The sequence below is a fragment of the Geotrypetes seraphini genome, chromosome 1 (genome assembly GCF_902459505.1).
Source record: "Geotrypetes seraphini chromosome 1, aGeoSer1.1, whole genome shotgun sequence".
Lineage (NCBI taxonomy): Eukaryota > Metazoa > Chordata > Amphibia > Gymnophiona > Dermophiidae > Geotrypetes > Geotrypetes seraphini.
In genome coordinates this window covers 295063995-295080602 of record NC_047084.1, presented here as the reverse complement: position 1 = coordinate 295080602, position 16608 = coordinate 295063995, and the positions used below count along the sequence as shown (strand labels likewise).

The 16608-nt window shown below is 41.5% G+C and overlaps 1 protein-coding gene across 5 annotated transcripts in view; it reads left to right on the top strand.

The window, feature by feature from the left end:
- The window catches only part of FBXO41 (F-box protein 41), a 184279-nt gene that overhangs the window by 153749 nt on the left and 13922 nt on the right, over positions 1-16608 (top strand). For all 5 annotated transcript variants that reach the window (XM_033953771.1, XM_033953778.1, XM_033953788.1 and 2 more), the window contains 2 exons: positions 683-801; positions 4405-4563. In XM_033953771.1, the coding sequence (XP_033809662.1) occupies positions 683-801; positions 4405-4563 (278 nt within the window). The remainder of the gene's footprint in view (positions 1-682; positions 802-4404; positions 4564-16608) is intronic.

Genomic DNA, 16608 nt, shown 5'->3' with positions numbered 1-16608 from the left:
TTCTGTATTGCCTGCTTTGGTACAAACTGAAGGGGGCAGCTGAGCCCTCTAGTGAAGGAAGAGGGATTCAAAAGCTGGAATGGATTCCTTCTGCATGGCTCGCGAGCATAGGGATATTACCCATCTGTTGAGAATGACATACCTATCTATTACAAAAAATATTAGCAAGGTAAGAACATAATCTGTTTCAATTGAAATTTGATGTGCCCAGAAATCAAATTATATTTAAATTGTAATTACCACTTTGCAAGAATATTTTTTTTGTATCTTTGTTTAATCTTCCTCTGTGATGCGGCAGAGTTTTACTTAAATGGAACTAACTGGATTGGCCTGCCCCAGCAAACTTCACTAGATCAAAATGGATGGAGGCTGCTGTAGTGTGGCATGCCAGAACTCTAACAACTTCAAATTTCTAAAAATTTAGAAAATTATGAAAAAATGGTGAAAGATAGGTGATTCTTGGGGGAGAGCTGGAAAGACAGGGATAAAAGAGCTATAAGTGGGGGTAGGGGTGTCTGTGCCAACTCTTGAAAAAATAGACCACACTAAAATAAATCAGTATTCTGCAGAAGGATATTTTTCCCTTCAGACTGAAGGAGAGGGGTCCCTAAGTACCTGTCATTATTCTATATTATATGCTTGGTTTCTAATCTCCTTTCACCCGTTTTCTTTCTCTTTTTAGCCAACAGCCTACACGTTTCAGTAACCGCTGCCTGCAAATGATTGGCAGATGTTGGCCACTCTTGAGGGCATTGGGAGTAGGGGGCGCTGGATGCGGGGTGCAGGGTCTGGCATCTCTAGGTAAACAATCTTGGTATGAATATGTCACCAATGACTAGTATACTATGGAATTATACACTTCAGAAAAAAATATTTTGTCATAATTTTTTTTTCTTTTACATAGTCCAAGTCTTAGTGTGCAACAAGGAACTTTTATCTGCATGACTTGTGAATGTGGTCCCCACTCAACAGAAACATGGGAAGGTAGAAACAAGGGTTCAAACTATGGTGGAAATAGTTCCATATTGAAAAGCTTTTAAGGAAAGAATTGCCATATTGGGATAGACCAAAGGTCCATCAAGCTCAATATTCTGTTTTCAAAAGTGGTCAACCCAGGTCACAAGTACCTGGTGAGATCCCAAGGAGTAAAACAGATTTTATGCTGCCTATCCTAGGAATAAGCAGTGGCCCTGTCTTTATAAATGTCCTTTTTTTCCCAAACAAATTCCCAGATGCGGCGAGACCCGAAAACCTGCTATAATCATGATGTCAGCTGCGGAAGCCTAAGAGAACAAATTTTTAAAATATTTTTAATAGAGATATCTTCAATAGAAATATTTGTTTTTATCACCATTAGAATTTTGCTTTGATTTTTTTAGATTGTTAGCTAGTATATAATTTTCTGCTGTATTAACCATGACACAATTGCAGCCTTAGATAAGCGACATTAGCATGTAGTGAATTTTTTGGGGGAGGGGGATTTAATCTTTATTAATTTTCAATTCGAGAACAAAGTGCATGAAATTATACATACAATTAATATCATAAACAGCACTTACATTCGATCAAAGAATACTACAAAATATATTTCCCCTCCTTCCTCCCACCCTCCCTGGATGTGCAAATCAAATGGGAAATAAAGGCATTATGCAACTAATCAGAGTTAACAAAATTCATCAATGGACCCCATGTTATTTAAAATATTTTATTATGACCCAATATTTCTGAGTTCATTTTTTCATATCTATAACATAGACATAAAGGGCTCCTTTTACTAAGGTGCGCTAGCGTTTTTAGCGCGCGCTGAAGATTAGCATGCGCAAACCCCGCGCTAAACAGAAAATATTAACGCAATCTCTATGGAGGCGTTAGCAGCTAGCACACGTGGCATTGTAGCGCGCAGTAAGTGTGCACTAAAACCGCTAGCACACCTTAGTAAAAGGAGCCCAAAGTTTCCCACCAAAAGGTAAAATTAAGCCTGTCCCAGTTTTTCCAATTCTTGGTAATCATTGGCAAGGCAATCCCAGTCATAACGATAAGGAGTCTGCTTTTATATCTGTCTAATGGAAGTTTAGCCTTCAACAATGTCCCACGGATGACCACATCATAGGACAACAGAATTGATGTATCCAGTATCATATTAATTCATCCCCATTTTGATTTCCAAAAATTGAGTATCAAGGGACAATAAAACAACAAATGATCCAGTGTCCCTACTTCAACATGACAATGCCAGCATCTATTAGACTTTGAACTGTCTAACTTTTGCAAACAAACTGGGGTCCAAAAAACTCTATGTAACAAAAAGAACCAGGTTTGTCTCATAGATGCTGACGCTGTACATCTCATCCTCCAAGTCCAAATCCATGGCCATTGAGTAGCAGAAATCTGCTGCTTTATCTCAATGCTCCAAATGTCTTTTAGGCTAGTTTATGCCTTTTACACAATGCACATTTAATGAAAGAACCTCTGATTTGCTCCAATTTATTTTGTAACCAGAAAATTTGCCAAATCGATCAATCAATTCCAGTAAATGTGGGATGGTTGATTCAGGATTCTTCAAATGAAGCAATATATCATCTGCATAGCATGTAGTGAATTTTGAACACTCATGGGCTTGATTGTATAACGGAATGCCTGTGTGAGAAATCAAAAAAGTGCCTATTTTATGCCTGTTTTTTTAAAGGCATATACCAATGTCCAAAAAAAGAAGTGAACAAAGAATACAGTCTTCAAACCACATGTCTTTAATATTACATGTACAAAACATTTTTCTTATATATACGGAGAGCTTGCCGAGACTCATCAAACCTAATGACTATTATCCAATGCTGCTTATCCATGTTGGCACAAACGATACTGCTAGGTACCCCCTCTAAATGTATCAAAACTGACTTTGTAGCTCTGGAAGATAAGGTGAAGCAAACAGGTGCACAGGTAGTCTTCTCATCAATCCTCCCTGTCAAGGTTCAAGACCAAGGCAGAGAAGTTCATATCCTGGAGATCAATGCATAGTTGGATAGTTGCATAGTTGGTTTCTTCAAGAACATTGTGGCTTCCTGGACCATGGGATGATTTTCCAAGGGCTTCTGAGCAGAGATGGTGTTACTTCTGGTGGAATTCTGCAAAAAAAAATTCCAAATTCTGCGCACAAAATTTGCTGCAAAATTCTGCAAGTTTATTTGACAAAGTTTAAACAATATTTTTGCTAAATATCCAGAATTTTAGTACAATTCAGTATTTTCATTAAATTATGCTAGAGAAAACAAAGAGCTTTCAAGTTTTTCTCGTTTAGTGAGTATCAAATTCAACAGTGAAAACCTTCTCTCATCATAAAGCATATGGGGACAGACTTAAAGATATAAATATACTTTGGAGAAAAGGCAGGAGAGGGAGGCTATGATAGAGATGTTTAAATACCTACAAAGCATACATGCATATGAGGCAAGTCTCTTTCATTTGAAAAGAAGCTCTGAAACGAGAGGGCATAAGATGACGTTAAAAGGTGATAGGCTTAGGAATAATCTAAGGAAATACATTTTTACAGAAAGAGTGGTAGATGTGTGGAATAGGCTCCCGGTAGAGGTGGTGGAAACAAAGACTGTCTGAATTCAAGAAAGCATGTGGCAGGTATGTTGGATCTCTTAGAGAGAGGAGGAAAGAGTGGATGCTGCGGATAGGCAAACTCGATGGGCCATTTGGCCTTTACCTGCCATCATGTTTCTATGTTTAATTTACACAAATCATATTCTAATTAGATGAACACAGAGGATCTCTAATTAGAATATGATTGGTATAAAATGAAGTACTAAGGCTGGTTCCAGGCAGACTTGCCATATATGGCAATTCAGTTTGGGATAAGCATTGGGAGAGCTTAAGGAGCCCCAGAAATTTGGAAGATGAGGATGGTGCTGGGCAGAATCTGAAAGGCGGCTGCTCACCTTTCACCGTCTTTGGTAATGACCTCACAACGACAACACATTTGCTGTTTCAAAGATATGGAGAGTCAAATCTGTGTCCACGTTTTCCTAGTCAGCTCTCAGAGAAAATGTGCACATATACATTCCCTTGAGAACTGGCGCAAAATCCACACTTGACTGACAACACTTGTCCCTCTGCGGCCTATTTCCATAAGGATCCCTCACTAGAGTAAACTGCTTTACTAATGGAAACATCTTTTCATGCTAACATTCACTGCCTGTTCCACTCTTATCCATAAAACAATAGGAGAGAAATGATTTAGTGTCACCTACGTCTGTCCCTCCAGCTCGCCTTCATCTCCTACAACACTGCTTGCATGTCTCCCCACCTCCATTTCTTATAATGTATTAATGTTTCAATTTTAAAGGAAAAGGATCTATGATTTTTGTTCTTCTATAAAAAAAATTTTTTCTGTTTCCCAAGCTCGAAACTGCATGCGGCTACAGGTGCTTGAACTTGACCATGTGACAGAGATCAACCAGGAGGTGGCAGCTGAGGTATGCCGAGAGGGATTGAAAGGACTGGAGATGCTGGTTCTGACGTCCACGCCTGTCACTCCCAAAGCTCTGCTCCATTTTAATAGTAAGCAATTCTAACCAAACCTCTCTGCTTCTAAATTTCTCTCTCACGGCTGATATAGAAGGGCAGAGGTGCTCATATTTGACTCAGGACATGTGGACTATCATATTGGCTTTACCAAGCCTGATGCTTAACAATAATCGGTTAGTAGTAACTGATGAAGATTTTCCTGGAAAGATAGTTAAGTTTACCACAGAGGGAATTCTGGAAAGCATTATCAGTTGTGAAAAAAAATTTCAGAAGAGGCCTTCTCAGCTTGTCTCTCCATCTTCAAACCCAGTAGAAGACTCTTAAGTGTTTTCTGATTATTGATAACTTGCTGAGGCAATCACAGAGGCAGAAGAATTAGCATTGCTCCTTGTGTTCAAAATCTAAGGCGGTAGACCTTCTCATATAGCCTCACTGATTCAGATGCAGTGTCCGCCCCCTATGCCCTCAGTAAACTCTTGACACTAAGGGCTAGATTCACTAAGGACACCGATCATGTCCTGACCACTTTGCGACCCCGACCTGATTCACTATCCTTACTCCCGATCCGCGCCCGATCCAATCCACGCATGCAAATGAGGGGGAACGGCATGCAAATGTAGGCAGGCAGCGATTCACTAAAAAAAAATGAGGAACACCGATTGGGCTAGCCAATCTCAAAACAAATGACTATTGAGGACCAGTCGCTCAAGTCCCTGCCAACTCTCCTGCTCTCTGCCGCCCCGACTCTCCCAGTTTAGCCAGTTCCAATAACAGGATAGTGCACCTCTCTCCTTCCTTGGAATCTCCTGCTCTTCTCTCTCAGACTCTGACTTGCCGCCCTGCTCTCTACCCCAACTCTCCTGCCCTTCCCCGCAGTGTGAGCTCATGGTTTTAACCCACGGGTTTAAAGCGGGTTAAAACCATGAGCTGGCAAAGTAAAAAAAGTTAAAAAAAATAGTTTCAAGTTCTGTAAGCATGCGCAGACCATCTATAGGCAAAGAAGATGGTCTGCGCATGCGTCGAGATCGCTCTTCATCGATCCGTGTGGTTGGTTGGGGGCATGACTCCAATCGCCTCCATTTGCATGAGGAAGTGTCGTGAATTGGGCGGCCGGCAACCTCACGTCCCGTGAGGTACTTAAATGTTTCGAAGAGGGGAGACATGATCGAAACATTTAAGTACCTCACGGGACATGTCGAAGTGGAAGATGATATTTTCTTTCTCAAGGGACCCTCGGCCACAAGAGGGCACCCGCTCAAACTCAGGGGCGGAAAATTTCATGGCGACACCAGAAAGTATTTCTTCACAGAGAGAGTGGTTGATCATTGGAACAAGCTTCCAGTGCAGGTGATCGAGGCAGACAGCGTGCCAGACTTTAAGAATAAATGGGATACCCATGTGGGATCCCTACGAGGGTCAAGATAAGGAAATTGGGTCATTAGGGCATAGACAGGGGGTGGGTAAGCAGAGTGGGCAGACTTGATGGGCTGTAGCCCTTTTCTGCCGTCATCTTCTATGTTTCTATGTTTCTATTTCCTTGTCCGAACGTTCCAATATCATTGAAATATTTAGTGGCTGCTGATCATCTGTGATTTTTGTAATTTTTGATGTTGTTCTTCTTCTTTTCGTATCGTCTTTATTAAACCAGTGGTCCCAACAAGGATCCAAGTTTTGGCATATCATGAATGCCTTCCTCAGGGGACACTATTAAAAATATCCAACACATAAAAACAGCATTCAGAATCATGTTGCAAATAAAACCCAAATAACATAACACATACAGTGCTCCCCCAAAAACCACGAATTCAGTTCAGGAGTGGATTGGAGGCAGGAGAGGGCAGCTGTGTGCCTGTGAGTGCTGAAAATCGGGTGCGTGATCATTCTTAGTATTTTCCGACCGCCTCTTCCGGGAACTAAAGTCAGGCTACACCAATTAGGAGCTGCTTTGACATGCTATCTGACGTGTCAAAGCAGCTCTTAATTGGTTTAGCCAGACTTTAATACCAGGAAGAGGTGGTCGGAAAATACCGCAAAAGACTGAGTCTGCGATTTGCGAACCGCAAATATGCGGGGGTATACTGTACTACTCTCTTCTCTGACTCATTCTTTGTGCACCCTTCACTTATCCTCCATTCAAGTATGTTGTCATATCACTCTTGACATTTGGAAGTTATAATTGGGTTTTGGGGTTGTTTTTCATTTGGTTTTTTCAAATGTGTCAACTCAACCTGTTTTCCCTTTACAACATCAGTCTATTGGTATTTTTGTATGCTTTTATTGTGTCTGTGTTATGGTATTTGGGTTTAATAAAGACTTGATTATTGGTTGAAAAGACGCCTCCCTTGCCTTTTGTTAAACTGTCTATATCCCAAGGTGAGGTGCTCTTCTGTCTGCTTGGGACAGATGGCAACAGGCTGCTTATAGGGAGGTCTAGGAGAGGAATGACCAATATGACCCAGGTGGGTTGTAAACTGGGGAGCACCAGGGTGGTGTGGAAGCCTTTGTGTGGCGTTTTTGTACTATTGGTGGTAGGTGGGGATGCTCATTGGGGACAAGTAGGTGTGGTGGCTTATGGTGTGGTTTATGGTGGCTTACTGAACTTTAGTGAACTGACTCCAACATTGCTATAACTATGTAGGTGTGAGTCAGGAGGGGGGAGTGAAGGAGGCTTACATTTTTGGGGACCCTCTTGTTAACAGGGCAAAGGTAGGGCAGGTGGGGGGAGCATTTGAGCTCCTAATGGCTTCTTGTGTGGATTGTGCTTTGCACAGTGGTGTTTTTTCCTTTGTTAGAATATGAGAAGTTAGATGTCTTGGAGCAACACCCTGCCATGAGCGTTGCTGTGATCCTGGGGAGGCACAGCTTTACATTCGTCTGTATAAGCTGCCGCAGACGGCTTTCAAGGCGCTCATGGACATACTGAGGGGAGGGGGGGGGCCGCAAGTGAGGGTGATATTTGAAAAATGTGCCTCCTGTAGTGGAGGCACAGGAGCACCATGGCCTCAGTCTTCTAGAAGGAGTAATTGGGCTCCCTCTTGTTCTATCTTATCCCTCCTGTCTCTCTCTCTGCCTCTTTCCTCCTCTATCAGTATCTCTGCCTTTCTTTGTTTCCCTCTTCCTTTATCTACCTCTCTATCAAACTCTCTTCTCTCACACTCTCTCACTATCTGTCTCTATGCTTGCTAACTCCACTACTTCTCCTTTCCTCTTTTCTCCCTCTCCTTACTCCCACAAAGAAACATTTCTCCATGTTTAGTGCTATATATAAAGAAAAATGGGGAGACCCAATGATCCACAGTGAAAACATTCCACCGATGAAAACAAAAACTGTGGATACAGATGTTCTGGAGATAATTTATTAAACACTGACATATAAAACCATGAAAATTCAATTTAAAAAGTACAATGATAAAAAATACTGTGATAAAATATCCAACCGGTTGGATTTTTATCACAGTATTTTTTATCATTGTACTTTTTAAATTGAATTTTCACGGTTTTATATGTCAGTGTTTAATAAATTATCTCCAGAACATTTATATCCACAGTTTTTGTTTTTGTTTTCATTAGTGCTATATATACACAACCAGCATGTCATTGTAACATCATTTCACTATCGCCGTAATGTGTTGACATCCTAGCTGACGTTCTCTATGCACAATAATACTGCAGACATTTTCTTTGGCGTATATGTGGTAACGTTTGTCAGTGACCAGTGATACCATCTCTAGATACCCATTGTGCAGACATTTATCTCACTGAATTTTGGAACACCCGATATGTTTTAGATTTTTAAAAAAAAAAAATTATTATGGCTGTCGCATTTTGGTCTTCTTCCGAAAGACATTATTGCCATACTTGGATGTCGTATCGAAAAGGCCCAACCATTAGGTACACATGTATAGATAACAACATTTTACCCATTTTTAAGGTCTAAAATTGGGGGGGAGGTGACCTATATGCGAGTATACTAGCCTTCTCTTCCCCCTCCTATTCACCAAGTTACAAGCATAGTGTCTCCCCTCCTTTTCCTCAGTAATAGCAACACAAAATCCCTTTCAGACTTTGTGACTGATGGTAGCAGGGTATTCAAAAAGCAGAATAACCACCAGTTATGGATATTTAAATAATAATAATAATAACTTTATTTTTCTATACTGCCATAGTCGTGAGACTTCTAGGCGGTTCACACTGAAGAGAGCTGGACAGTCAGCGAGTTACAATATGTTGAAATCCGGGATACAGTATATAGAAACTTACAAGAAGCATATAGAATCTTACAAAAGGTCCGGGATACAGCATATAGAATCTCACAAAGAGCATATAGAGTCTTACAAAAAGGTAGAGAGAGAAACTTACCAAAAGGCAATGAAATAGCAAACAGAATCTTGAAAAGGCAGCAAAATATAATGTTAGACATTTCAGACTTAAAAGCAGGAGCGGACATATGTAGTGTTAGGTGAAGATACTTTTTTAGGTGATGATTTTGTTGAATAAGGCAGTTTTTATGGTTTTTCTAAAGGCATTATATGTCAGCCTTGCTCCATTTATGTAGCTGTCTAACCAGTGTTGTTGTTTGTTTGCTTGGTACTTAAAAGTTCTATAAGGGAAGGTTTTGTATTTACAGCCGGTAATGCTTGGGTATGCAAATAGGTTGCTGTTTCTGGTTAAAGGGACACACTGGTTGAGAACCACTACTCTAAGGTAATATAACCTACTTATCCAGTAAAATGGAGGAAAAATGAGGTCCTGATAGCATGAACCCGGGGCTTGAACTGTCAAAACTATTTCCTCCTTAACTGATTGCTCCCAGATACATTAGGAAAAATTTTCACCTTGTGGTTACAAGAGGGAATAACCATTTTCAAGAAATATGACTTCAGCAGTGCAGTTTTATCCATTTTGTCCTGGAAATTGACCACTAATGTTGCTCTAGAGAAGAGCAAATCATGTATTGAGTCAAGAAATTCAGTTAAATTGGAAACCAGTGAATTTTCATCAATCAGAGCAACATCAATTTGATTAACTGAAAGCACTGATACATAATAGAAATAAAGATAGCTTCATGATTAGCTAACTGTAAAACATCTTTAAAATAATTTTGAAGCAATATTTTTAGAGAGAGAAAGTGCAGCTTGGGAAAGTCCAGCAGTTTTAAGTTCTTAGCTCTAGAATTATTAGCCAATTTTTCTAAATCCAATGTAATCACAAAATGTCTTTAATTCTTGCAGCACCAGCTGCTTGCTGTGATCTGAGTATCCAAGCAACCTTTTAAACTTTCTAATCTAGCATGAAGAACTTGAATTTTGGAAATACTGTAGTCTCTTGCAAAACCTCATAATGTGCTTGTTGCAGGTTTCCGGGTCTCGCTACGTCTTGTCAGATAGAAACCGACGTCGTTTCAGCCATCATGCTTTAGCTTTCTTCAGGGTGTGCTGTGAGGTCTGCAGTTTGTCTTTGTAAAAAGTGGGTCCACTGACCTGATTGAGAACAGGGCAGTTCGTTGGTCACCAGTTTGAATATTGGTGGGAAAGTCAGTTGTTCTCTATGTTTTTTTCATAGAATAAAAAAGTCTCTGGTAAGTTTAAAGATATTCTCCCTTTGAAACTGGGTCATATGTTCTCTCTGGGTTACCCTGAGAGAACAGCCTCATAATGTGTTCCGCAAAACCTTAATAATAAATTTGTTTTAGAAACTAAGAGCCCCTTTAAAAAAGCCGTAGTATCAATTTGTGCATTGCAAATGCAATGCAACCCATTCAGTTCCTATGGGCTTCATTGAATTTGTCACACCAGTACTTGCTACTGCAGCTTTGCAAAAGGGGCCCTAAAATCCAAATGCCTCTGAGGTAAATTTCTTCAGATATATAAGAACATAACACAACATAAGAACATAAGAACTGCCATCTCCGGTTCAGACCTTAGGTCCATCAAGTCCGGTGATCCGCTCACGTGGAGGCCCAGCCAGTTGTAACCTGGCGAAAAAAAACTTAGTCACCCTTATCCTTCTATGCATCTTTCAAGGAGATGTGCATCTAACTTGCCCTTAAAACCAAGAATGGTGGGTTCCGCAGCAACCTCCACTCAAAGAGTGTTCCAGGTGTCCACCACTCGCTGCGTGAAGCAGAATTTCCTGGCATTTGTCCTGGGCTTGTCTCCCCTCAGCTTCAGTCCGTGACCTCTTGTCCTGGTCACATTTGACATCGTAAAGAACTTTTTATCCTGCTCTATCTTGTCAATTCCTTTTATTATCTTAAAAGTCTCAATCAGATCCCCTCGCAAGTCTCCTCTTCTCAAGGGAGAATAGTCCCAGTTTTTTAAGTCGTTCTTTGTAGTTCAAGTTTTCTATACCTTTAACTAGTTTCGTGGCTCGCCTCTGCACCCTCTCCAGAAGTTTTATATCCTTCTTTAGGTAGGGAGACCAGTGTTGGACACAGTATTCCAAGTGTGGTCTGACCATTGCTCTATAAAGCAGCATTATGACCCTCTCTAATCTACTAGTGATTCCCTTCTTTATCATGCCCAAACATTCTATTTGCTTTCTTTGCCGCTGCCACACATTGTGCCGACGGTTTCAGGGTCCTATCTATCAGTACCCCCAGGTCCTTTTCTTGTTCGCTCTTACCCAGAGTTGCACCTGACATTCTATACTCATACTCCTTGTTCTTTCTGCCCAAATGCATTACCTTGCATTTTTCCACATTAAACATCATCTGCCATTTCTCTGCCCATTTCTCTAACTGGCTCAAATCTCTCTGAAGTTTCTCGCTATCCTTTTGTGATCTGATTGCCCGACATAACTTTGTGTCGTCTGCAAACTTGATGTCCAGGTGTTATAGCATCCTCTGCTAAGATTGCTTCCAAAATGATAAGCTTTGGAAAAGAAATGCTAGGAGGGGATACAAAAAAAAGAAGAGCCTTCCTCAAGCTGAGATTCAGCTAGGGCTACTCCATTCTGCCACCAGCAATGGAAGAGGGGACCTTGCAACTGGACTGAGATACCCCAGAAGTGGAACATATTAAAGGAGAGTCAATGGCCTGAGAATTGGCAGTTGTTGAAGATTGAGGAACAACATATTTATCCGTGGGGCCACCAACCTAAGACAATAAAGTTTCAAGTTTTATTAAAATATTGATGTATCACAATATCATAAATTCAAAGTGATTTACAATTAAAAACAGGATCTTAGTTATTAACTACAACAAACACATGAACATTACGAACTGATACATAGGAGAAGTAGGGGGAACTACAATAAGCATAGTAAAGAAAACAAAAGGTGAATTAAAAGAGAACATTAAGAGGGGTTTTTCCTGTTTTTTTAATTTCTCGGAACCTAAGACCAGAGGAGACGTGAGTTTCTGCAAAGAACAGGGTCAAAGGAGAATCCAACAATTAGGTCTCGAAGGCATCCTTGTACAACCAGCATTTTAACAGTCCTTTAAATTTACTTAGTGATTTTTCTTCCTTAATAATTGATGGTAAGGAGTTCCATATTCTGGGCACTGTAACTGCAAAGATCGTATCTTGTCTTGTATTTCTTATGCTAAGCGATGGAATTACTAGCAGGTTTTTGTCCTCTGATCTCAAACTTCTAGTAGGAATATATGGAATAATGTACCTTTCTAGGAATGATGGAGCTTTAATTGTTAATATTTTGAATGTTAATAGTGTTATTTTATAGGAGACTAGCTGATGCCCCGGCGTTGCATGGGTATTTAATTATAGCAATAACACTGTAAATGGATTCAAATAAAGGTACTTTATAGTGGTGAATGAAATTATTTTTTTACAGCTTAATAAAAAGTACAATATTCAAATTATAATGTGAAATATTTGACAAAATGAATACAATACAACTAACGCAAAACGTGATTATAAACAACATTTTTTGTTTCACCTCCTGGAGCAAGAACATATAAATTCTTGGGTGAACCCACCCTTGAGCAAGCAACATAGAGTTGTGGGCCGCGAGACCCCCAGAACATATCACCCCAGGTAGTGAGGGATCTGCATACCAAGTTTCGTTCAAATCGGTCAAGCCGTTTTTGAATTACTGTGAGAATGGCAGCTTTTTACATTTTTTCCATTGACATGAATGGGTGAAATCTGATTTACTGTTTGTAGCTCCGCCCACGTGTGCAGGTGGGCCGCGAGACCCCCAGAACATATCACCCCAAGTAGTGAGGGATCTGCATACCAAGTTTCGTTCAAATCGGTCAAGCCGTTTTTGAATTACTGTGAGAATGGCAGCTTTTTACATTGATGCCCCGGCGTTGCACGGGTATTTAATCTATATATATAAAATCGGAGGTATGTATGTGTGTGCAAGCCGTTTTTGAATTACTGTGAGAATGACAGCTTTTTACATTTTTTCCATTGACATGAATGGGTGAAATCTGATTTTCTGTTTGTAGCTCCGCCCACGTGTGCAAGTGGGCCGCGAGACCCCCAGAACATATCACCCCAGGTAGTGAGGGATCAGCATACCAAGTTTCGTTCAAATCGGTCAAGCCGTTTTTGAATTACAGTGAGAATGGCAGCTTTTTGCATTTTTTCCATTGACATGAATGGGTGAAATCTGATTTTCTGTTTGTAGCTCCGCCCACGTGTGCAGGTGGGCCGCGAGACCCCCAGAACATATCACCCCAAGTAGTGAGGGATCTGCATACCAAGTTTCGTTCAAATCGGTCAAGCCGTTTTTGAATTACTGTGAGAATGGCAGCTTTTTACATTGATGCCCCGGCGTTGCACGGGTATTTAATCTATATATATAAAATCGGAGGTATGTATGTGTGTATGTATGTGTGTGCAAGCCGTTTTTGAATTACTGTGAGAATGGCAGCTTTTTACATTTTTTCCATTAACATGAATGGGTGAAATATGATTTTCTGTTTGTAGCTCCGCCCACGTGTGCAGGTGGGCCGCGAGACCCCCAGAACATATCACCCCAGGTAGTGAGGGATCTGCATACCAAGTTTCGTTCAAATCGGTCAAGCCGTTTTTGAATTACAGTGAGAATGGCAGCTTTTTACATTTTTTCCATTGACATGAATGGGTGAAATCTGATGTTCTGTTTGTAGCTCCGCCCACGTGTTCAGGTGGGCCGCGAGACCCCCGGAACATATCACCCCAGGTAGTGAGGGATCTGCATACCAAGTTTAGTTCAAATCGGTCAAGCCGTTTTTGAATTACTGTGGGAATGGCAGCTTTTTACATTTTTTCCATTGACATGAATGGGTGAATCTGATTTTATGTTTGTAGCTCCGCCCACGTGTGCAGGTGGGCCGCGAGACCCCCAGAACATATCATCCCAGGTAGTGAGGGATCTGCATACCAAGTTTCATTCAAATCGGTCAAGCCGTTTTTGCTTGACATGAATGGGTGAAATCTGATTTTCTGTTTGTAGCTCCGCCCACATGTGCAGGTGGGCCGCGAGACCCCCAGAACATATCACCCCAGGTAGTGAGGGATCTGCATACCAAGTTTTGTTCAAATCAGTCAAGCCGTTTTTGAATTACTGTGAGAATGGCAGCTTTTTACATTTTTTCCAGACATGAATGGGTGAAATCTGATTTTATGTTTGTAGCTCCGCCCACGTGTGCAGGTGGGCCGCGAGACCCCCAGAACATATCATCCCAGGTAGTGAGGGATCTGCATACCAAGTTTCGTTCAAATCGGTCAAGCCGTTTTTTGAATGGGTGAAATCTGATTTTCTGTTTGTAGCTCCGCCCACGTGTGCAGGTGGGCCGCGAGACCCCCAGAACATATCATCCCAGGTAGTGAGGGATCTGCATACCAAGTTTCGTTCAAATCGGTCAAGCCGTTTTTGCGTGATCGCGGCACATACACACACACACACACAAACATACACACATACATACCTCCGATTTTATATATATATAGATTCTGTGAACAATAGGAAGCCAATGCGCTTCTTTGAGAAGAGGAGTCACATGATCAAATTTTTTCCTATTTGTTATAATTTTAATTGCTGTGTTTTGAATTAGTTGTAGTCGACAGATTTCTTTAAGAGCTACTCCTTTATAGAGCGAGTTGCAATAATCTAACTTTGAAATGATCAGTGAATGTACAAGGACATTCAGTGATGATGAGTCCAAGAAAGGAGCAGTTGATCTGATCATTCGTAACCTCTGAAAACAACCTTCCTCTTATTCAAGCTGGTAAAGAATAGTTCTACTCAAAGTGCCCCTAAATTGGTACCGCACTCACCCCCCCTCCCAATCCTGGCTGCCGTGCATGCCCCCCTTTCCCTTCCCCTTCTAGTTGAAGTTGTTGCTCATGGCAGTCAACAATTTGTTCCTCGCGACTCCATCAGCTCTCCTTCTGATATCATTTCCTCTGCGTGGCACCTGGAAGTGACGTCATAAGAACATAAGCAATGCCTCTGCTGGGTCAGACCTGAGGTCCATCGCGCCCAGCAGTCCGCTCACGCGGCGGCCCAACAGGTCCAGGACCTGTGTAGTAAACCTCTATCTATACCCTTCTATCCCCTTTTCCAGCAGAAAATTGTCCAATCCTTTCTTAAACCCCAAAACTGTACTCTGCCCTATAACGTCCTCTGGAAGCGCATTCCAGGTGTCCACCACACGTTGGGTAAAGAAGAACTTCCTAGCATTCGTTCTGAATCTGTCCCCTTTCAACTTTTCCGAATGCCCTCTTGTTTTTTTATTTTCTGAAAGTTTGAAGAATCTGTCCCTCTCTACTCTCTCTATGCCCTTCATGATCTTGTAAGTCTCCATCATATCCCCTCTAAGTCTCCTCTTCTCCAGGGAAAAGAGACCCAGGTTCTCTAATCTCTCAGCATATGAGAGGCTTTCCATCTCCTTAATCAGTCGTGTCGCTCTCCTCTGAACTCTCTCGAGTAACGCCATATCCTTCTTAAGGTACGGTGACCAATACTGGATGCAGTATTCAAGATGCGGACGCACCATTGCCCGGTACAGCGGCAGGATAACTTCTTTCGTTCTGGTTGTAATACCCTTCTTGATTATACCTAGCATTCTATTTGCTCTCTTAGCGGCCACTGCGCACTGTGCCGTCGGCTTCATTGTCATGTCCACCATTACCCCCAAGTCCCTTTCTTGGGTACTCTCAGTCAATAACATCCCTCCCATCATATAATTGTACCTCGGGTTTCTGTTTCCCACATGCAAAACTTTGCACTTCTCAACATTGAATTTCATCTGCCATCTCTCAGCCCATTCCCCTAGTTTGTCCAAGTCCCTTTGCAATTCTTCGCATTCCTCCTTCGTCCGAGCTCCATTAAATAGTTTGGTGTTGTCCGCAAATTTTATTATCTCACACTTCGTTCCTGTTTCTAGATCATTTATGAATATATTAAAAAGCAGCGGCCCGAGCACCGAGCCCTGCGGAACACCACTCGTGACCTTCCTCCAGTCCGAGTAGTGGCCCTTCACTCCTACCCTCTGTTTCCTACCTTCTAACCAGTTTCTGATCCATCTATGCACATCTCCGTCCACCCCATGGTTCTTCAGTTTCCGGAGTAGACGTTCATGAGGCACCTTGTCAAAGGCTTTCTGGAAATCTAGGTATATGATGTCTATTGGGTCTCCTCTGTCCATCTGTTTGTTAATTCCCTCGAAGAAGTGCAATAAGTTAGTCAGGCACGATCTTCCCCTGCAGAAATCATGTTGGCTGGTTTCAGAAGTTTGTTTTTTTCAAAATGTTCATCGATGTTTTCTTTTATCAGTGCTTCCGCCATTTTCCCCGGAACCGAGGTCAGACTCACCGGTCTATAGTTTCCCGGGTCACCTCTTGATCCCTTTTTAAAGATGGGCGTAACGTTGGCTATCTTCCAATCCTCCGGGATCACACCTGTTTTCAGAGATAGGTTGCAAATTTGCTGTAGTAGCTCCACTATTTCCTCCTTTAATTCCTTCAGAACCCTTGGATGGATTCCATCCAGACCTGGGGATTTGTCAGTTTTTAGTTTTTCTATCTGCCTGCGCACATCATCGAGGCTCACTTCCATGGATGTTAACTTTTGTGCTTGATTTCCATTGAAGAGAAGAGCATGTTGATGACCACTGCAAA